General features: G+C 48.3%; 1 protein-coding gene across 1 annotated transcript in view; it reads right to left on the bottom strand.

Annotated features, from left to right (window-relative positions):
• The window catches only part of Fa2h (fatty acid 2-hydroxylase), a 55447-nt gene that overhangs the window by 7628 nt on the left and 24762 nt on the right, over positions 1–23057 (bottom strand). The window contains exons 2-4 of the mRNA XM_075977305.1: positions 14218–14310; positions 3474–3616; positions 2640–2746 (exon numbers count right to left, since the gene is read on the bottom strand). Coding sequence (XP_075833420.1) covers positions 2640–2746; positions 3474–3616; positions 14218–14310 — 343 coding nt within the window. The remainder of the gene's footprint in view (positions 1–2639; positions 2747–3473; positions 3617–14217; positions 14311–23057) is intronic.

Raw genomic sequence — 23057 nt, 5'->3', positions numbered from 1 at the left:
CATGAGGCAATGCGTCTCCCATGCCTCTGTTGCTGGCACTGAGGCCTCAGCTTACTGGCCTGCCACACTGGACCTTTATCACACGGGCACATTCTAGCTGTCTGCAGAGGTCTGTGGTGCTGTGGAGCTCTCAAATCACGGTCCCTGCCATAGAGAACAGCTCTCTCCTATAGGTCAAGCCTCCTCCCGCCTCCTCACCCCAGCATTACCCAGTCTGCCCATCCGGCCGGAGCTGGTACTGAGTGGCATCTCTGGAGGAATCCAGCAGAGGGACCCGGGCCAAAGCTTTAGCGTCCCCTTCCCCCTCTGGCCACCAGCCCTGGCGGCCCTGCCACTGTTGGTAATTGTTAGGGGAGTGCCGGGCAGACAGTGGGCAATTCAGTGAGCAGGCCTCTGAGCAACAAGCCCTGTGCTGTGCCTGAGCTATTCAGCGTGGGCCGAAAAGGGTATCTGTGGCTAGTGGGATATGCACGGTAACCCCCTGGGCTCTGGGCTGGGGCGCGGGGGCACTTTCCACACTGTGCTCATCCCCCACCCTATCCTGGGTGAGGCAGATAAACTGAGGGCCCCAGGACTGTGGGAGGCTCTTGACTTGCTGTCCTCAGGGAATGTAGGAAGAAGAGAAGCCTCTGTGTGTGGAGGAAGGAAACTGTCTGGTGCCTTGTCAGGAACAAACTATGATCAGGCAAGGGAAGCAGTGATACTCCCAGACAGTATCCTAAGGTGCCCAGGTAGATACCTGGGCAGGAGAAGAGGCATGTGCCTGGAGGCCGAGGTAAGCAGAGAGTCTGTGTGTCCTGTGGGCAGAGTGACCATATGACCCCGAATGACTCATTTACCTTCCCCCAGGCTCTACTTCATGTGTTCATTTGTGTGTGCAAATGCACATGCGTCTGCAAGTATGTGTGCATGCTTGTACAGATCAGAGGACAGTCTTGGGTGTGTTCCTCCTCAAGAGCCATCCACTTTGATTTTTGAGACAGGGTTTCTCACTGGAACTTGAGGCTGGCCAATCAGGCTAGAGTGGCTGGCCAGTGAAGCCTGGGGACCCATCTGTCTCTGTCTCCTGAGTTGGGGGATTATAAGTGCTCACTCCCAAGCCTGGATGTTTATATAGATGCTGGGGACAAACTCAGGTCCTCATGCTTGTGAAGCAACCACTTTACCAACCGAGTTACCTCCCAGTCCCTCCTCTCAAAAAATCTCAGGAGATAAACCTGGAAGATAAGCATGCACCTAACCATGTACTATGTGGTGTTTGGACACATGTGTACCTTTGGGAGTAACTGTCTCCTCAACTCTGAGAGTGCTTCTTCCGTGGAGTTGCTGAGAGGAGTCTCAGGAAAATACATGGTCTGGCACATGCTACACACTAAGTAGAGGGGATCAAGTGTCCCTGACAGGCTCAGCTTCTGTTGTGTGACCCTTAGCTTTGAAGATGGCCTATGGTGTTTCAATATCTTTCTCCCAAGTTCTCCTTCTGTCTGTGATGTGAACATGGGCTCATCAGCATGCAGCTGTGCCACCTGATAATATTGATTCCGTCTGTCTATCTATCTACCTTTCTACTGTCTGTCTATCTATCTATCTATCTATCTATCTATCTATCTATCTACCTTTCTTCTATCTATCTATCTATCTATCTATCTATCTATCTATCTATCTATCTATCTATCATCTATTTATCTATCTATCTGTCATCTATCTATCTGTCATCTATCTATCTATCTATCTATCTATCTGTTATCTATCTACCTCTCTACCTCTCTACTATCTATCTATCTATCTATCTGTCTGTCTATCTACCTTTCTTCTATCTATCTATCTATCTATCTATCTATCTATCTGTTATCTATCTACTTCTCTACCTCTCTACTATCTATCTATCTATCTATCTATCTGTCTATCTACCTTTCATCTATCTATCTATCTATCTATCTATCTATCTATCTATCTATCTATCTGTCATCTATCTACCTCTCTACCTCTCTACTACTATCTATCTATCTATCTATCTATCTATCTATCTATCTATCTATTGTCTTTTGATATAGAGACTCATTATATATTATATATTATATATTAGCCTTGGCTAGCCTTGGACATGCTATGGTAGATGAGGCTGGCCTCTAGTTTACAGTAAGTAATTCCCTTGCCCTTGTTCTGGAAGCATAGGATTACATGTGTGCACCACCATGCCTGGTCTTCATTTAGGCTCTCAGTGAGGAATTCTAGATTGTGTATTCTCTGTTTCTTGACTTGAGACAGGGCCTCACTATGCAGCCCTCGCTGCTAATATATATAAAGATAGCCTCAACTTGTAAAGATCTTCCTGTCTCCGCTTTCCAAGGCTGACACTCCTGGGGTAGGGGGTGCCATACCTAGCATATTCTCTGTTCTTAAGCTCAGTGAGACGTTCCCTTCATGCTGTGACACTTGATGATATGATGATGTTTGTGATACTGACTTTTGTATCCGTGGGGTTGGGGAGGACAATTTGTTCTATGCCTAACCCCACTTTGAAGTATTTGTGACACGGTTTTCTATGCCCATAGAAACTCCAGACCACAGAGAACACAGTTTCCTGCCATCGAGACCCACAGAGACAAGTCAGCAAGAAGGCAGTTTGTTGTCGTTACCTGTTGTGAATGACGTGAAGAGTCGGATGTTGTCCTGGCTGAGGGTTTGGTAGTAGGACCAGCTGAGGTACAGCACCAGAGGCACCCAGATGATGGGGACACTGTACCTGCAGGAGGGCCATCAGGGTGAGAGATACATGGAAGGAGGGGGGACAACAGGGTCTAGCTTCTCTGAGGCTCACATTTTAGTTACAGCGGGACAAGGAGATACCAAAGTACACGCAGAAAGCCATGGAGAGCTGTGGTCAAAGGCACAGTGGTGGGAGGAGCAGGGGAGAGGAAAGAGAGGCTGTGAGTCCATTTGCCCCCCACTCCCACCCCTTTGGTTTTAAGAGACAGGGTTTCTTCACATAGCTCTGGCTATCCTGGAACTTGCTCTGTAGACCAGGCTGGCCTTGAGCTCATAGACATCCACCTGCCTCTGCCTACCGAGCACTGGGATTAAAGGTGTGCATCACCACTGCCTGGCCTGGATTTGTCTCTTGAGATGAGTCATGGGCAGAAAAGAACTATGGGGTACATGGTGACTGACTCTGGACAGCTAGATAGACGTTGTCTTCTTGGGGCAGGGGGAACTAATTGCAGGGAAAGTGTCAACAGATGCATTAAAGGCTTCTAACCCTACACAGGAGTCTGGAAAAGAGCAGGCACAGGCACACGGTAGGTGTTACCAGATAGTGGATAAAACCGTGTGCAGGAATTGATTATGGCTACAGCTTGTCCCACCTCCCCCCCAAGTTTACAGTATAGCCTTTATTTTAAGGAGGACTCAACTGTTCCCTCCCCTTCTATATTTTACTGGTGCTCACATCTCAGACCCTGCACAGTGCTCACCAGACAGTCTTGGATAAAGCCTCGATGAGGTCAGAATGGAAGAGGCGAATGGGCCTGGCCACTGGCTGGTGAACCCACTCATCATACTTCTCTCCCAAGTGGCCCACCTGCCACAGGAGAGGCTTCTGCCAGTCCACCAGGTCCTGCAAGAGACAAATTGGACCTTTGATACTCGTACTTCTGATATCCATTTCTTGGGTATAGCTTCCTATTCCCTAGCATCATCTCGGCTCATGTGGTGTGTGTGGAGCCACACACACAGTAGTTTTGGAGGAGGGAACCCAGATCTAACCCCACTGTCCCTTTCAGTCCCTGGGTGTGGGATCCAGATCAGGCTCATGGCCTAAGCTTGCTTGGACCCAGAGCCATCTGATACCTGTTCCTCCCACTGGAGTTGCTAAGTTGGTAGAGTCTGGAGTTGCCAGCAGAGCCCAACTAATGACCCAGGCAGCATAGAGTATGGCCAAGCCAAGAGCTAGGTAGGTCGAAGCCTATTGGTGATGTCTAAGGAAGGGCCCATGCTGACTCTACATACCAGAACCAATATATTCTACATCACCAGGAGCTGCATCATAAATAAAGGCCCCCACTCCTCCACTGCAGACTTTCTTCTTGATGTTGACCTCAATAATTCACTCGTCCATTTATTTATTCAAGTAATTATTCATTCAATAGTTTGCTTTACATTTGATTTTTGTGTATTTTGATGATTGCAAGTGTGCATATAGGTCAGCCAGGTTCTGGAAAGAATCAACAGGTGTGCAAACTAACTTGTTTCACACAGATTAGTACTTAGAGTTGAGACTCTGGAGCCAGTGCTGGGTTCAAATCCTGGCTCTACCACTCACTTTGGGGGAAATTATTTGAATGTTCTGAAACCCAGTTCCCTCCACTATAAAACAGATAATAACAATATCTGTGGAAGGTATTCTGCAGGGTGGAGCATACTGAGCGAGACAGTTCAGTGCTGATTCAAGGCTGCCACGATTCAGAGGCAAGAGGACTGTCACAAATGCCCAGATCTAGGGTAAGCAAGTAAGACTTTGAACATGATATGGGGTTTATTCATCAACATGGAAGATTTGGCTGGCTGGGTGGGGTTAATTTCAGGGACTATGGGCACAGATGTGGAAACAACTGTGGTTCATGTTGCAGATCAGTTCCTGGACACTGCTCTGTGGATTGCAGAAAGAAATTTGCTGAGGGCTTAATAGGACACCCTGTTGAGGTCCAGGAGTGGGGATTCATGTGCCAGGCCAGCTGTCCCCAGACACACATTACACAAACCTCAGCAGCACTCGCAGGCTCACCCCCAAGGAAAAGCTGAGGCGCCCTATTTACTTTTCAAATTTAAGGGTTTATTTATTTTATTTTTATGCATGTTAGTGTTAGTCTGCATGGGTGTGTATGTGTGTACATGTATGTGTGCATGTGCACATGCCTGCTGCCCCTGGAGGTCAGAAAAAGGCACTGCATCCCCTGAAACTGAAGTTACAGGTGGCTATAAACTGCCCATTGTAAGTGCAAAGAACCAAACCTGGGTCCTGAGCCATCTCTGCCGCCTCCAAAGACCTTATTTGTGTTTGTGATACACACACACACACACACACAGACACACACACACACACACACACGACATGCATACACAGAGATTTAAATCATATCTGACTGTGTTCTTATTCACAGTCGGCAAGAATACAATATGTGTGCGTGGGTTAACATGGACGTATAATGAAAAAAAATGTGCCTGAAGTTTACTTATAGGAATACAAAGCCAAAGAGTTCAGAGGCTTTACCTATAGGCAACGAGAAGTACTCGAAGATTTCTGGTGACTTCGTGTATAAGATTAATGTGGATTCCAAACAGTAAAGAACAAGGAACCTAAAGTCAGGGCCCACACTGAAATCCTGTCTTTGCTGCTTACCAGCTGTGAGATCCCGAGCAAGCAGCGTCTATACCCCTCAGAGCTGCTCAGCTTCTTGTAAGTAAAGCTGGTAGTCCAACAACCCAAAAATCAGAGTGAGGATTTCCAACACAAGAGATCATTCTTCATCAAAGGATGGTGGCCAGCACAGGAGGAAGGGTGGCAGTGGCAGGCAAGGGAAGGAGAGGAAGAGCAAGCAAGCCTGGGAGAGAGACCCTGCAATGATCTGGAAGCCTGCTCATCTTTCGCATGTCTCCTGGCCAAAGCTGGCTCAGCCCCGGCAGCTCTCTCAGGAACTGGCTTCAGGTGTTCCCAGTCCTCTGGAGCCTCTCTACTGTTGCCATCACAGCTTTGGGGAAGGGGGGAGGTGTTCTGGAGCAGGCAGGTAAGGCCACCAGTCTTCTTGACTTTGTGACCAGGGAAAAAGGCCCAGACCTCACTTGGTTGCTGTTCCCTTCCTGACTCTGTCTTCTTAACCTCATGCCTTTGGTCCAGTGATGCGGGCAGTCTCATGGCTTCCGTATCTCCATCCTGGGTCTCCAACTATGCACACATGCTCACTTTATACCAGGCAAAAGAATGGGAGGAACCTTCTAGTACACCATGTTTATACCTTGTCATGCAGTGACCAGCCTGCTGAGCCTCACATTAGAAGGGGCTGGGCAAGGTCACATGAGAGCTTGAAGCTTTGCCCCAATCTCAACACTCACGGAACACATGTTATATGTCAATCATGATTGTAAAAACTCTACACGGCCTAAACCATCCACTCATGTCTCAACATTCCCAACCGAACAGGTGCTATAATTACTGTCATTTACGGATGTGATCTGAACCTGGTCATCTGTCAAGGCCACCCTGTCACATCTTCTTGTTGAACTGTCCACTCACTGTAGGGAATTCCTTGCTCTTAAGTCCTTAGGTTCTAACCCTTATGCAGCAAGCACTTTGCCAAATGACTCCTCCCTCTATCCCAAATTTGTTTATGTTTATTCTTTCTTGCTGTTTTCTATCTCCTCTGTCCTTTCTTTTTTATTTGACATAATTCTGTATTTTATTTTTATGAAATTTTAAACATTTTATTTACTCATGTTGTTTGCATGGATATGTGTGTGGGCACATGCATGTCACAGATTTGTAGAGGTCAGAGGACAGTTTGGGAGACTCAGTTCTCTTCTTCCATCATGTGGATTCCCAGGGATTGAATTTAGATTGCCAGTTTTGTTGGCAGGAACTGTTATCTGATGAGCCATCTTATCCTTCCTGGATTAATTATTTTAAGACATTTTACATTAATACCTCCATTGGTTTTTAGTGATGTCCCTCAATTTTTCCTTCTAGTAGTTTTGTAGGGTGATTCCTGCATCTTTCATTTGATCATCATTTGTCTCAGATGAGACCCTGGGATCTTCCATGTTCCATGCTTGCACGTTACACATGGCATCCATATGCCTAAGTTTCATTTGTACATCTAATTTGGCCTTAGAGCTTTTAAGAAAACACTGGGCAGCGGTGGCACATGCCTTTAATCCTAGCATTCAGGAGTCAGAGGCAAGGGATCTCTGTGAGTTTGAGGCCAGCCTGGTCTACAAGAGCTAGTCCCAGGACAGCTAGGACTGTTACACAGAGCAACGAGCAGGGAAGAGGTCAGTGAGATAGCCCAGTTGGTTAAGTCACTAAGGCCCTCAGTTCAATCCCTGGGGCTAACATGGTAGAAGGAAATAACTGATTCAAGCTGTCTTCTGACCTCTACACAAGTTCTACGGCACACATATACCCCCCTAGTAAATACATGTAAAAACAACAACAAAAAAAACACTTATAGTTATTACTCAAATGTGTGACCTCCTCTTCCTACATAACAAAGGTTTGAGCAATTTTTATGTTGATCTGTTTTACCATTATTTTGCAAAGCATTAAGAAAGTAACGCAGTATTATCACCTTAATTCAGTGGAGACACAAGAAGAAACATGTAGCTGAGCCACAAGGATAGAGGAGAAGAAAGGCTGGGACTAAATTGCTGAAGAGGTGTTTATAGAGCACAGTTCTCCAAAAATGTGGTCTGCCCTTGATGTTCTGTTGCCTGTTTGACCAGGACACATGATTTTAGCCACTGTCCAGGTAGACCAGTAGGCCCTGACTGCCTCTATACAGAGCAGGTTGCTGTGCCAAGGCTACCTGTCATCTGCCCATTCTTTTGTTGTGTGTGTGTGTGTGTGTGTGTGTGTGTGTGTGTGTGTAGCCCTGGTTGTCCTGGAACTCATTTTGTAGAACAGGCTGACCTCGAACTCAGAGATCCATCCACCTGCCTCTGCCTCCTGAGTACTGGGATTAAAGGTGTGCACCACCACTATCCGACATCTGCCCATTTTTTTTTTTACCCCATACTGTATCTGAGGGAGTCCTCTTTGATACCCAAGGAGAGTCATTTGACTCTGGGGGTTAAAAACTTTGCCTCTACCCCTGCAAAAATCCCTCTTATCAGCAAGGGCCAACATCAATAATTTTAGCATAGGGTCTCTATCATACTATTCTGGGGATGGGAGAAAAGCAAGATGTCCATACAGGTATAGAAGTGCAGGCCCATTGACTTTCTCCCTATGTTTGGGATAAATATATTGAGGCCCAGTAGACTGGTTCATGAAGCAGAGTTGGTTGGCTGATCCTAGATGTGAAACTCCTTATCTCCTCCCATAAGTTTTTGTTTTGCTGTTTTTATAAATTACTTTTTATTTATGTGTGTGTGTGTGTGTGCATGCGTGCATGTGTGCATGCTCTTGTGAAAGTGTGTCACAGTGCACTAGCACAGACAGTCTCCAGAGTTGGTCTCTCCCTCCACCATGTGGGTCCTGTAGATTAAACTCAGGTTGTCAGGCTTAGCAGCAAATGCCTTCACTGGCTGATCCATCTCACAGGCTCCTGGCGGTGTATTCTGAGACAGGGCTTGTTACGTGATGTAGCCCTGGATAACCTAGCTCTCAACATGTGGACTAGGCTGTCCTCAAATTTGAGATAATTTTCCCATCTCTGCTTCTCAAGTAGTGGAATTACAGGCATGTGCTATCATGTCTGGCTTCTTCCCCTGGTATTGTAGCACCCTCAAAGTGATTTCCCAAGAGCTGGGACCTTTACCTAGTGCTAGGCCTATTTGGCTGCTATATGCATACTGTCTTTTCTTTTCTTTCTTTTTTTTTTTTCCAGCTTGCGTCTAGTCCTGGTTCCTGAAAGACAGTGTCTCTACTAGGTAGACACAGGTTCTCTCTTGCTGGTTATTTCCAACATGGAAGCTGTAGAAAACTGATTTTGAGACAGGCTAATGCGGGTTGACTGCCTAGGTGGGCTCTAATGAGGTAGAAAGAAGCTCATCCCCTTTTTACCAGTTTACTAGGCAGGCACTTTCTTGGCTCCCTGCCCTCCCATGCGAGTGGCTTCTTCCTCAGAACTGGCCCCTGTTGGCCCCTAGTCCTGCCCTCCTGCTCTGCTGACTAAAGCTCCGGGCAGAGGGGAGGTCTGGGCACTGGAAAGGTCTAGGACCACTGGATGAGGGTGGTGGGGGGAAAGGAAAGAAAAGTAAGATGCAGACCATGCCTCCAGCTCCTAGGCATCTGAAGACTTCCATGGCTACCCTCACTTTGAGTCTGTGGGACCTGATGCTCAGAACAGGCAAGGCTCGTGCTGTGTGGATGAACGTGAGAACATGCTCAGAAACTACTCTGGAGTGGGCAGGTTGCCGGCCTCAAGGCCTTCTTTGGTGGTTCATAGACCTGAGCAACAGGCTGGGCCCAGGATGCAGATGCAAATCAGTGAGTATCTAGGCCAAACATCTTGTGTACCCCATGCCCTTCCCCCAATGCAGCTCTGCCCCTGCCCAGCCAGGAAGGGGGAGGCTGCTCCTGGCTATGCCAGGAATGCAGCTGGCAGCAGCATGCAGCAGGAGGAAAGGGCAGCCTGCTACCCAGAGAGTGGGCAGAGGGCCTGCTGCCAGGGTGAGGAGGGCTTGCTCTGCTCTTCTTCTGGTTCCCTACATGCCCTTCCTCTTGGACCCAGGTGGCACAGGACACTCCTCCAGAGCTGCCTCAACCCAGAGGCAAGTGCTCAGGCTCTGCTTTCCCCAGGGAGTAAGAACAGGAGGTGGCAACTGCTGGGTGCTGGTAGCTCCTCCCACTGCCATGAGTTCATGCAATTGTTTAAAGAAATGTCCACCTGGGCCACAGGCATCCGCTCCAGGACAGCTTTCTGAGCCAGGGAAGCAGAGGATGGGCCTCCAAGCAGCAGGCCAGTGGAGAGAGCAGTGAGGGACAAGAAGTCCCGAAGGACTCCTGGCTACTTTTTCTACACCCTAGTGATAAGTCATCCTGGGCTCTGGTCCCATACTCATTATCTTTCATAAGCCTTATTCATCAGACTGGGGACTGTGATAACCTCATATTACAGGCCAGAACACTGAAGATTGTCTGCTCAGCCACAGAAGTTAGAGCTGGGCCTGATCCTGAGCATGGAGCACAGAGCCTGAGTTCTTAGCACCTGGAGACCTAGCCCATCAGCCAGTGGAATCAGGGGCCTGTGGCTATGAATTTCCCAGCACATAGCTGTGCCTAGTGTCAGCGAGCTGGAGTATCGAGCTGGCTGGCTGGGGTCCTGCCAGGATTGGTGCAGATCTCTCCTACTCAGAGAAGTGGGGCAATCTCAAGACCTCTGTGGTAGCTCTGGGTCACCTGATTTCTTCTCTGGTACTCCGCATTCTCTCCACTCAGGGGACATGAGATCTGGGAAAGGATCGTCCTGTCTACCTCTCTCTAGTGCTGAGGTTACAGATATATACATGTAGGTTCTGGGAATTAAACCCAGGTTTTCATGCTTGTTAATGGCAAGTACTTTAATGTTTCAACCATCTCCCCAGCTGCACCAATGCATTTTTCTTGGTGACACACCTGGGGGATGGTTTTCTACCTGTCTCTTGGTGGAAAAGGGTAGACTACATTGGACAGCTTCTCCAAGGTAAAGGAAGCTGATTATGCTGGAGTCTGGTTTAATTTGAGGCAGGATACGGAAGGAGATGTACTCATGCCTTTGGAGAGGCCACCAGAACCTGTTCGGGTTTGACCTTCCTTTCTGCCATCTCCTCTTCCAGTCATAGGGCTCAGAGAGACTCACTTTGGGCCAGATGAGAGGTGAAAGGATTTCAAGACACATGGGAGTAGACAGGAAAGGGCTCACCGGGCATGGTCAGCCCAGGTAACTACTGCGGCTAACTTGCTATCTGGATTGCTTACCTCCGGTTAACATGCCAGCTAGGCTGCTTAGCTGTTGGCCAAGTAACTCTGGCAGAAGACTATATCCCTTGGCTCTTGGCATTTATTTTTTTCTTTTCTGTTTGTTTGTTTTGGTGACAGGGCTTCTCTGTGTAGCCCTGGCTGTCCTGGAACTCACTCTATAGACCAGGCTGGCCTTGAACTCAGATATCTGCCTGCCTCTGCCTCCCAAGTGCTGAGATTTAAGGCCTGCACCACCATGCCTGGCTAGCTGCTGACAGTGTTAACAGAGCCAGTGAGATCACAGATGGTTCATGAACTTCTTCACTACATTTATTCCCGCTCAAGTACGAACTGGAGAGCAAAGCTGTAATTTAGTCAGGCACGATGGCGCGCATCTTTAATCCCAGAACCCAGGGAGGCAGAAGCCGAGGCAGGTGGATCTCTGAGTTTAAGGTTAGCCTGGTCTACATAGAAAGCTCCAGGCCAGCCAGGGCTACACAGTGAGAACATGTCTCAGAAAGAGAGAAAACAACAACAGAGAACAAGCCAAAGCTGTGTTAAGTTGGTGGTCATTTGTTGTCGAGGGGTGTTTGGAGGGGGACCTTCAGCAGACCCCTTAAACCCCATCTGCTCTAACTGCTTCCTGGAAGGCTGGCATCCCCCTGCCCTCTGAAACAGAACTGGCACGGAAGGCTAACAAGGGAGCGCTCTGAGAAGAGCGCAGCAAGTAGCCTACAGATGAAGCAGGTTGAAAAGAGAAGGTGTGCCCAGAAGTCAAGAGTTATGGGCAGCTGTGGTCACCAGGCCAGCTGGGTTCTAGAAAACAAAGACTGAGGTATGGGAAGGAGTTGCAATCTAGTTGGTTTTTTTTTTCTTCCTTCTCAGGAAGTCCTACTCAGCTGAGAGATTCAAGGGGTAATCTAGATCATTCTGGTAAAATTCCACACAGAGCCTGAAAGTCAGATGGACCTCACCTCTGACAGGGTGGGGCACCAGAGTTTCTTGGTTTTTGCTCATTTCTGCTGTCTTTTCAGATTCTTCTACCCCCGGCCCAGCATGATCAGCCGAGTTTCTCCTCACTCTTTCCAGCCTGACCCACTTGGTTCCCCAGCTTCTAAGGCCAGGAAAGCTGGGCCCTGGCAGCCCATGGCTCCCTTCCTTGGCAGCATTCAGAGAGTTCACCTTGAATACAAAACTAAGGAGTCCTACCCTTGCAAACTCACTCCTGGCCTGCGGACCCTCTGGTGGAGGGGAGGCAAAATCACTTGGAGTCTTTCCACAGCTTCTCAAGAGAGACCTACCCCAACCAGGTCAGAAACAGCCGGCAACTCTCCTAGTCCCTTCCTTCCCCAAGAGCTGGGATGCAATCAGGTGAGGAGAGAGCGGGAGGACTCTTTTAGGAAGAGAAGAGCAAAAATGAAAAGAAGAGAAGGAAGGGGAGGGCAAGGCAGGGAAAGAGATGATAAGAAAGGAGAAGAGGGGAGGAGAGAGCACTATTTATTCTACCCAGAGAGCTCAGCATTGCGGTGGCTTTCCTCAGGGTGGATGGGGTGAGGTGGGGTGGGGACAGTACCAAGGGGACCCAGGTGGGTGGCTGCTTCCTGCCAGAGTAGTATGGACCCCTTCTTGTAGGCCACTCTTAGTCTTTCTCTCTCAGTCCAGGGACACAGGAAGAAGGTAGAAGAAGTTTGTGTGAGTGTGTGAGTGTGTGTGTGTGTGTGTGTGTGTGTGTGTGTGTGTGTGTGTGTGTGTGACAATGAAAAAGAGGTGGGGAAGGTGAGTCAGGCCCAGCTGTCTGTCTGATGTGCTGGGAGCTAGGCTGGGACTAGGAGGGCACCCTTCCTCCCTTCTGTATAGTTTTCCTTCTTCCTCATTGTGTAAGTAATGGTGAAAGAGCCCAGTGGACTAGATCATCCTCTTGCCTCATACAGCGTTGGCTGAGGGTCAGCCTTGAACCACAGCTCAGGGAGACCATGGGGGAATCTCTCTGGAGCAGGAGGTGAAGTGTGTGTGTATCATGTCCCCAACTTGTCACAAAGCAGTTTGTTCCCAAGATATTGTATAGGCTGCCACATTGACATAGCCCCCGTGAGCTCTTTGCAGTATGTTCTTCCAAGAGTCAAGCCCTAAGCCAGTCTCACTGGTGCTGGCTAAAAGGACTTGTGCCTGAAGTACCTTCCGATGGCTACTCACAGCCTGAGTGAGAACACACTGGCTTATCCCTGGTCTTGCCCCAAACCCTCATCCTCATCAAAGCCCCTCCTGTTCCAAGGCAATGTCTGGACTCTAGCTCCTGGGGTCCATGTATCACTCAGGTGTCCAGCTCACTTGTTCTGTTCATATGCCGAGCAATCCCAAATCCTCTAGATTATTAGAGAAGCCTGCTATTTGTACTGAGTACCCTTCTCCTCTGTCCACCATGGGCAATCATTGCCCAACCTTATGCTAATGATGAGTAATGAGCTCGTCCAGGAATGGGAGCCAGAAAGGGGGTCCTAACAAGCTGACACAAGGCTTTGCTTGTGACTTGGACAAGTCTTTCCTCTTGCTGGCCTATTTTCCTCTTGGTCCCATGGCTCTCTGGAGGGGATGGGGCATGGAAGAATCTCCCAGTTTCTCACACTGCATGCACTACATGTTTCTGTCATGGGCTGGCAGCTCTCCAGAGGGAGTCCCACAGATAAGGGATCTCTCCAAGTAATGGGGCCACAGCCTTAGGAGTCCTGGTCAAAGGGGTGCAAGAAACAGCCAGCTGTGTGAAGCTCCTTTGGCCCATGTCCCTTCTCCTCTGGTCACCTGTGTTTCCTGGATCTCCTCATGCTGTCACAACTGCTTGGAGAAGGAGGGGATAGCTGTCCTATTTGTTTCTGTGCCTCTGGTGTCCATTGCAGGCAGAGGACACACATGCGCACTCATGTCTATGTCCAGAGATTACAACTTGGGGACAGTGGTGTGACCCGGAAATAACATCTGAGCTTGGTTCTCACCCAGGCCCCTCTAGGCAATGCTGCTTTTCTGTGCTCTCTGTGGGGAGCCCCCACTCTACTCTTCCAGAGCTTACCTTATAGCATTAGGATCTGCATGGTCTCTAGAGGACAAAAGAAGCTGGCTGTCAGACTCTGAACACACCTTCAGCTTTCCTCTGCCCTATCTGCCACGTAACTTTTGCCACAAGGGACTTGTGGGTTCTTTATCTACAAGGGACTTTCCTGAGTGATCATAGGTGCTAGGAGTAGATTTTCCATGTACACTGGCCAGGGTGGGTATGTCAATCCTGTCATAGCCCCTTTATAACTTCAGGATTCCTGATGGGAGACCTGTCTTATTCCAGGTCATGTAGGGTGGGTTTCTCGCAGAGATAGCATACACCATTTATCCCAGCTTCCCACCAGCAAGCCCTCCGCAGCCCCCAATGCCTGCAGCTAGGTTTGCTGTCCCAGCTCACACTTGGGCATTGTGGGTCCCAGTGGCCCTTCTTCATCTTCCCTGGGCACACATCATAGCTTCACATACCTCCCCCCACCCTGTAACTCCAATCATCCCCAATGTCCCGTGCCAGCTACCTTGTCCCAGTCCACCACTTTGAACTGTGGCTCCACAGCAGTGTCTGTCTTCTGAGTCCCTGCAGAGGCTACAGCACCATTCTCCATGGGATCCTGGAAAGAGAGACACAAAATTACTTACAGGGTGAGGGGGAGAGAATGGAGCCCCAACTGTCCCTAGCAGGAGAGCTAGGAATGGGGAAACCCCACGGGTGGAACTGGGGTGGGTGGAATCCAAGGACAGCAAGTACTTCTGTGACTAGAGACACTGGTGTGGGTGTCATTATTCTTTGTACTTCTCCCTTTCAAAACAAAAATGAAAGATGCAGAAAGATCTGGAAGAGTAAGCAAAACATAAGGAAGTGAGAGTGGCCAGGGGTAGCTGCCAGGCCCAGCAAGTGTCAGGCAAACCAAGTCACAGAGTGGCCCCCGGGACACCGGATGGGGCTCCCTGTGCCACAGCTGGTGACGGCCCTCCTCTCCTTTCTCCCTGCTTGGTTACTCACCAGACTGTGTGGGTCACAGGCTGGTCCACGTGACTGCACGAAAGACAGGCAGTTGGAAGCCAGGGAGACTGGTCCTCCAGCAATCGCAGTCACGTGTGGGACAGAGCGAGCTGAGGTGTGCCCAAGTGGGCTCAAGGTTAATTTAAACGAGCAAAGAGGTAAAGCCAGAAGGAGATGGAATGTGCTGGAAAAATCACACAGCTTTGGCTAGCTTTGACGTCACATGGGATTGGGGCCAGAGAGAGCAGGCTTACACAGAAGTAAAACTCAGGTTTCCCTCTAGGAAGGGCAGGGACGGACCTTGCCCGAGGGAGCTTCCCAAGTCTCTGTGCCCCCAAACAACCACAATCCTAGTGACTCTGGGAAGCCAGATGTTAGCAAGAGGTTTAGGAGGTTTGAGCAACCAGCTGGGATTTTTTCCCTTTTCCTCAGACAAAGTATGTAGCCCAGATTACCCTTTAATTCACAATGCAGGCCAGACCCATCTCAATCTCCCCGTCTGTGCCAGCCTCCCGGGGACTGGGTATGCACCAGCATGCCCCACAGCGCAGCACTGGGTTTACTACTATGCTTACATTTCTCTTTTCAAATAAGTCTAAGGGAGCTTGATGGTGATGGCGGCCATGTTGGTATTTTCTAGAGAAAACCCAGATGCATTCCAGAAGTAGGCTAATTATCAGACTAATACCTGCTTCTTTATCTATGTATATATGTATTTTTAATTGAGACATAGTCTTTCTCTGTAGCCCAGGCTGGTCTCAAACTTACTATGCTCTCATCTCAGCCTCTCATAGGCTGGGGTTACAGACATATACCACTACACACAGCTTCAATACTTGGATTTTGAAAAGGTAGTTTTATTTCTAATTATGTGGATAGGTGTGAGTATGTGCGTGTGAGTGGACTGCCTGCAGAGGCCAAGTGAGGGCATCAGATTCCCTGGAGCTGGAGTTCCAGGTGGTTATGAGCAGTCTCATGTGGGCTCTGGGAACCAAACCCAGGGCCTCTGCAAGAGCAGTGTGCACTCTTAACCACTGGTATCTCCAGTCCCTTATGGGTTTTGTTTTTTCTAAGACAGGGTTTCTCTGTGTAGCCTTAGCTATCCTGGAATGCACTCTGTGATCCGGCTGGCCTTGAACTCAGAGATCTGCCTGCCTCTGCCCTCCAAGTGCTGGAATTAAAGGTTTGCACCACCACCACCTGGTTGAATTTTATCTATCTATCCTACCTATCTATCTATCTATCTATCTATCTATCTATCTATCTATCTATCTATCTAATCTATCATCTATCTATCTATGCACCTTATATTCTCTTGAGGAACAGAAAGAGGAATTTTACAGCACATTATAAAAAGAAACTCTTTAGATATTCTTCATAAACTGTTTTCTTCCTTCTCTGTCAGAAATTCAATTACCTTTCTTGTTCCTTTCAAGTTCCCTCGATTTTCAGGTTGTTTTGTTTGTTTGTTTGTTTTTCCCTTCAGGGGCCTGGAACTTACTTGGTAGCCCAGGCTGACCTAAAACTGGTGGTGCTTCTCCTACATTGGTCTCCCAAGCACTGGGATAACAGATGTGAGCTTTCGTGCACGACCTTAGAGCACTGTTTTAATCTCAAAATACTCCCGAGGGCTTTAGCCACTGTGCTATCAAGGTGGCTGTTTTCTTCTGGTTGCTCCATGTTATGGTTACTCTTGTTGTCAACTCGACTATGTCTGGAATGAACTAAAATGCAAATGCATGAGCACACCTGTGAGGGATTTTGTTCTTAATTAAATCATTTGAAGTGAGAAGTTCCACTTCTAATCTGGATATTTGAGGTGGGAAGATACCCCTTTAATTCAGATCTTTTGAGGTGGGAAGAGACACCTTTAATCTGGACTACACCTTTTGTGGGTAGTCTGCATAAGTCATGGAAGAATGGAGCGCCCCCCCCCCCAACCTGCTTGCTCTCCCTCTTGCTAGCAAGTCTATTCCTTCCCTGGCATTAGAGCCTGCTTCTCTGGGACTCTGGCATCCACTGAAGACCAGCTGAGACATCTAGCCTCTTGGGCTAAAAAAACTACTGGATGCTTGGACTTTCCACTCATAAGCAGCTATTGTTAAATTACCTGGATCACAGCCTGTAAAACATTCTAATAAATCCCATATATGTGTGTGTGTGTGTACAAATATATGTGTGTGTATGTGATTTATTATATATTATGTGAAATATATATATATATATGAAAGGAGACTGGGGTTATCATGGAAGGTGTTATAGAGGGGAAGTCACGGTTACAGAAGAAGATCTGTGCAGGACAATGCTTGCACTCTCTTCAGGACAGCGAAGGTGTGAGTGAGACCCTGTGTGAGGGAAGACCCAGAAGGAAATATATATATATATATGAAAGAGGGAGATTCATTCTATAAGTTTTGTTCCTCTGGAGATTCCTGACTAATACATCCCAAGTCCTTTCTCAGCGTATTCTACCCCTTCTCTGGACTGCAGTCCTGCCCACTGAAATGCCATCTTTGTAACTTAACAAGACCAAAGGATGGTCTTGGCTAGGAAGGGGTTTTCACACATATTACCATTTAATGTTTTTGCCTATGCTTACACTCTTCAGACACTGAGAGCATCATATACAGAACCGATTGAGGCACCCACCCGACACAGCTACAAACAGAAGGAAAGCACCAAGTATTCCCCTGACTCATGTTTCCAGTCTTCGGCACACATCCTAGTATGCTTGGCTGGCTGCCTCCAGGTCCTGGCAATCACCCCTGGTTCCTCCCCTCTGGGGCTACACAATTCCTTCTTTCACCTGATAGGTCCAAGAACATCTGAAGAGGGTCAATGTTTCCACCTCATGCCATCTGTTTTTCCCCAGTCTGTCCTGGGACACAACAGAATCTCTTAGCATGTCTTTGAGTCCATGTTTCTCTCCCAAGGAACGTATGGCAGGCTACATGTAGGACCAAACAGAACTCGTACCTCCTTCTCACAGACCATGGGAACTGAGACAACATCACGCCTTTTGGCCACCGCTCTATCAGCTCATTCCTTCAGTTTACTGAACCCTGAAGCTTTCTTAGTGACTGCTGTTGGCATGGGGTCGGAGAGTGTGTATGGTAAGGCTAATCTTCATTGTCAGCTTTTCTGGGTTTAGTCTTACATGGGAACATCTCTGGGGTTGTCTTTGAGAATGTTTCCAGAAAAGTTTAGCAGTCAGGATGCCTGACTTTCTGACATTGCAACACGATCTTGTCATCTGGAACTATGTTGGGCTAAATATCTTGGGACACATGTGAACCACTGACTATAGGTTGGACACCTCTGGGCTCAGCTAAAGGGGGAAAACTCACTGGGAATATGGGTAGTACCATCCTATGTTCTAGGGTGCCAGACTGGGTAAAAAGGAGAGAGTGGAGCAGTCTTAGCTTCCTGATGGCAGACACCAGATGACCAGCCTCTAACTGCCACCCAGGCCTTCCCTGCCGTGACTAACTCTATCTCCTTAAACTTTTAGCCAAAATAACCTCTTCCTCTTTTGAGTTGCTTTTTGTTGGATATTTTATCACAGCAGAGAGAAAACTAACCAATACCGAGGTGACCTGAACTGGCAGCGCTGATCACTGGAGCAACACAGAGCTGTGTGGCGAGGACGGGGACGTGCAGAGACAAGAGAGGAAGCGGAGGCAGCAGAAAACATGAGATGTGAGGAATGAGAAAAGGGGGAGAGTGTGCAGGGACAGGGACTCTTGGCTCCCTCCCAGCCTCCCCTTCGGGAGCGAGAGGTTTGTAAGCATCCCCGTGGCCCCCTCTTTCCTTCTGGGTCTTCCCTCACACCTTCGCTCTCCTGTCCTGCACAGATCTTCTTCTGTAGCTGTGACTTCCCCTCTATAACACCTTCCATGATAACCCCAGTCTCCTTTTCTGTTGTGCCCTTGCAGTGACTGCATTCTCCCGCAAATCGAAAGGATGACTTCCCATTTTCTAACATCCCTGACATCTCCCTTCTCAAATGTCACCCTGTCTAGGAGACGACGGGTTAATATCTCATGAATGTTTATTGTATGTTTGGCCCTTTAACCTCCCTAGCAATAACACTGCATGAAGTAGGTGCAATGACATTCCTATAGCCTTCTATCTAGTGAGGAGCACTAGTCCTAGTAAAGGGACTCCAGCACATTCTCTTTCCCATCATGCTCTTCTTCCCTTGTCATCTGAGTCAGAGATGACGTCTTCACTGTCCTCCTTTGGCATCATTTCTTGCCTCTGTTTTCAAATATTTGGGTGATTATCATTTGTTCAGGGGCTTATATCAGGGACCTTTGGATTGCTGCCTGCTGTTTCTCTAACTGGACTCTTGCAGAAACCGAATGTTATACCCACATGCCCTCAGCAGGCTCATACTTCACAGAACAGCCAATGACTCTTGAGACTTCCTGCCAAACACTGAGACTGAATGCTGGAGGTGGGGCAGGGGGACGACATCAAGGCTTATGTTCTTGGAGATGTTAAACAAATGTAGTGCCTTAACCCTGTTTTGCAGAGAGGAATCTGGTTCTTTGAGAAAGTGGTGTCCCCAAGACAAGGAACACATCATCCTGGAGTGCTACTCCAGGCTGGCAAGGGCAGGCAGTGGCCACATACAAGGGTGATTACAAGGGTGAAAACTCATGTGGACATACACTGTCTGAGCAGAGCGAAGGCTCATATAAAATACCAGTATTTTTTCCACAAATAAAAGCATTTTTAAAGATGACTATCAGCCACACGTCCCAAACAAGAGGAGATCCAATACCAAATATATAGGAAATGCAGGTATACAGCACAAAGGGCAGGTTCTTCTAAAGAAGAGCAGCTGACAACTTTATCTCAACTCTGGGAACAAGAGGCTCAGCGCACAGAAGTTCCAGAATAAAATCTCACTTCACGAGCATCCATTTTTCACACTTGTTCTCCTGCTTCAAATGGGTTGATGTGGGTGGGCTCCAGACAGCAGCTATAAGAGGAAACAGGCCAGGTGTTCACTTCGAACCAATCCTAAGGCTCCACTTGTAAAGTGATTGGAAGTCCAGTTGGACAGAGACATGATGGCTACAAATGGAAACAAAACTGTTAAGGCTTTTCTGTTCAGTTCAGAAACTTCTGTTTTAAATGAGAGAAGCCAAGGGACAGCTGCCCTGGGGACCTGCTCCTCCTAAGAGCTAGGAGACAGAGTCCTTTGTCACAGGAAAGAGTGACTCACCAGCTCCCATCCCAGTATTGAGTAGCGAGTGGTTCTTTCCGGAGAGTTCTTTTGAGTCATAGACCACACCCAGAGTGAGGGCTGACAATGGGAGCGCACTAACCCTGAAGGAGAAGAGGGACAAAGGGGAAGGGATAGGTGTGACCTCTTCCACTGCCCCAGCCCAGTCGGACCTCAAGGAGGCATGAGGACCATCAGGCAGCATTACCATAAGTGTCATCCTTTCAACAACTCCTGGAGTGACCTCATGAACAAAGCCCTTTCTGGGTGGCATCATGGGTCAACACTCTTCTCTGGCAGAAGCCCGAGTCAGTATCACAAGACTTAACAGGCATCCAGCATGGAAAGAGACTCCAAGGAGAGCTAGGGTCAGCCACACATTGGCATCACCAGCCACAGGAACATTCTGGATTAGACACATTCCCCCCTAGCCATATCTTCCTTTAGTAATTCTCTCAAGACTAGCAATGAGGTCCCAGAAGGTCTAGAGAACCTTCTCTACATGTGAACAGAAGATCCTCTGGATGAGGTTCCCCTGGTCCCATCCCCAGGTACTTCAGGAACTGAGACCTGGCGGCAGCAGCCCGTCACACAGACAACACATGTACCTCTTGTTTTCCAGGCCAGTGTTTATTCTGTCGTCAGGCTGGGCTCACCTTTGCATTCCACAAGCAAACACCGACCATGAATCAGAAGTGTGCAAAGGTCACCCCAGGGAAATAGGGTACAGCCCTAACTTTAAAAGTCTTTAAACTTTTTTTTGGGGGGGGGGGGAAACTTCCACCATGCATTTAAAAGACTTTCTTGATCCTGGAAGGATGCCAAAGGGACCTTTATAAACCAGTAAAGAATCCCAAACAAAGAAAACTGTTCTGGTTGATTACTTTAGGTTGGACAAGTTTCAGTATTTGGAATGTGAGGAATTTTGTAGTCAGATGTATACCGGCGTTCACAAGAAGGGTTAACACATGCACTCATGCGTGCGATGACAGACCATGTCCTTTCCGTCTAGTGACACCTTTCTTCTTTAGGGGAAGAGGACCCTGAGACAGGATCTTGCTCTGAAGTCCAGGCTGGACTTGAACTCATCATCTTCCTGCCTCAGCTTCCTGGCTGCTGAGATCACAGGCATTGCCATCACACCTGGCAAGTGACCACTTTCTTATGATCCACTCGTGGGACATGAGAGAGTCCTGTGTGTTTGGGTCCTGCCCAAATTCTCTGCTGTGGGAAGACGTGCAGATGCTCAGGGCTGGAAGCAGCTCACTTCCTTTCTATCTTACTCGCCTGCTGATTGCCTCTTGAGCTAGAATAGGGGCCTCAAATGGGGCCCCTGAGGCACGCGCCCCAGGAGGGCACGCAAATACTTGCTGAACAGAGAAGACAGTCATGTATTAGCAGATCAATGGCTGTCTAGGAGAGAAGATATAAGGAAGGTTTATATGTGGGAAGGGTGGCAGGAGAAGACAGCTCCAGGGCCTTCCACAGGCTGATTTTCCTTGGAAAGAGAAAGACAGCTACAAGGAGTCACCAATGCAGCCTGCCAAGGACCTGGCAGAGGCTGGCACCGTTCCTTCCCAGCTAAGAGTCACTGTGGGGAGTGAGGCAGACATTTTGACTTCCTGAAATCCTTCCCGCCGTAGTCTGTGACCACGTGGAAGGGAAGCCTGAAGACAGCAGCTCCTGCCATAGCTTCCCTCAGCTCAATGCCACTCACTGGCTGGTCGCGAGGTGTCACTTGTTCTTGTGGCCACAGTCCTGTTTATGGCTCTGGGTTTTCCTTCCCAGCCAGCTTCCTCACAGCAAGTTCAGCCCCATTAGACACAAATACACAAATGGCAGGTGTTTACTGGCAGCCCCTGAAGGTCCCGGGCACCCTGACTCCTACCTTCAGAGCCTAAGTAGGTGACAGTGTCAAGTACAGCAGGGTGTGGCTCATGACTCCATAGACAGTTTCTATGCAGGAATGGTCTAGTCTTTACTTCTACAAGTGGAGACACACTTGCACAAATTTCCCCTCAAACCAGAGCCACCAAGAAACAACAACTCAGGGTATGAGTTACTTTTCTCAAAGCTTTGTAAAGACACCAGACAGAAGGATGGGGCTACTTTGGCTCCTGGCATGAGGATACTGTGCCTTGCGGTGGGGAAGGCTTGGTGGCAGAAGCATGAGGCAGCTGGCCATACCAGATACACAGGAAGCAGAGGTGAGTCTGGTACTCAGCTCACTTCCTCCTTTATATTCAGGGACACCAACATTCAGGGTAGGTCTCCTCTGAGTAGTTAAATCTTTCTGGAAATACCTTCCCCTGGAAGTAAGTGTGTTTCCTTGGTGGGTCTAGATCCCTTCCAGCTGATAGGGCATGAGATACCTTTTGCTACAAGCATTGGCACAGAGGAGGAGGCAGACATTAAGGGTAGTACTACTCAATGCTCAGGTCACATGATCTTGAGCTGGGGGAAATGATGAGAATGAGGACAGTACAGAGAAACAGAGGGCCGTGTCCTGTGGAGAGGGGGCAGCTCTGAAGGAGGAGGTTCAGGTCATGGGAGATGGGTCCTGTTTCATCACACTGTGATTTCTAAGAAGATCCAGAAAACTGGGTTTTTATATGAAATTTCTAGACATTTTTTTCTCTCCCCCACTTCTTATGTATGCTTGGAAATGCTCTACTGGGTTCTAGCCCCAGGCCTGGACTTGCGTTTTCAACAGATTTTATGGTTGAAACTGACATGCATGAATATACACACAGCCCTTGGTGTGAACGCTGGAAATCTCCTGGTGAGCTGCTAAATGTGGGTGTCCTATTCACTGAGGAGAAGGGACAGGGGAGCCAATGGGAAGGAGGGGAAGGGGTAGCCAAGAACAAGGATTTTATTCTTCCCCAAATTCCCAGAATAAGGAATCTGGATGGAAAGGCTGGGCTGCACCCACGGGAAACAGGCCTGTAGGGAGCCCTGTACCCAGCCCCTGGGTGTGTTGGGTGATAGGCTGCTACTTGAAGAACCAGGGTCTAAGGTACATGAAGGGAGACCTTGGACCTCCTCCTCCCTCCAGTGCAGAATGACAAGGATCAACTTCAAGAGAAGCCAGGGACTTGATGTGGCAGTAGATGCTC

The sequence above is a fragment of the Microtus pennsylvanicus genome, chromosome 6 (assembly GCF_037038515.1).
Source record: "Microtus pennsylvanicus isolate mMicPen1 chromosome 6, mMicPen1.hap1, whole genome shotgun sequence".
NCBI lineage: Eukaryota > Metazoa > Chordata > Mammalia > Rodentia > Cricetidae > Microtus > Microtus pennsylvanicus.
The sequence above is the reverse complement of the archived record's forward strand: the minus strand, read 5'-3'. Positions and strand labels throughout refer to the sequence as shown.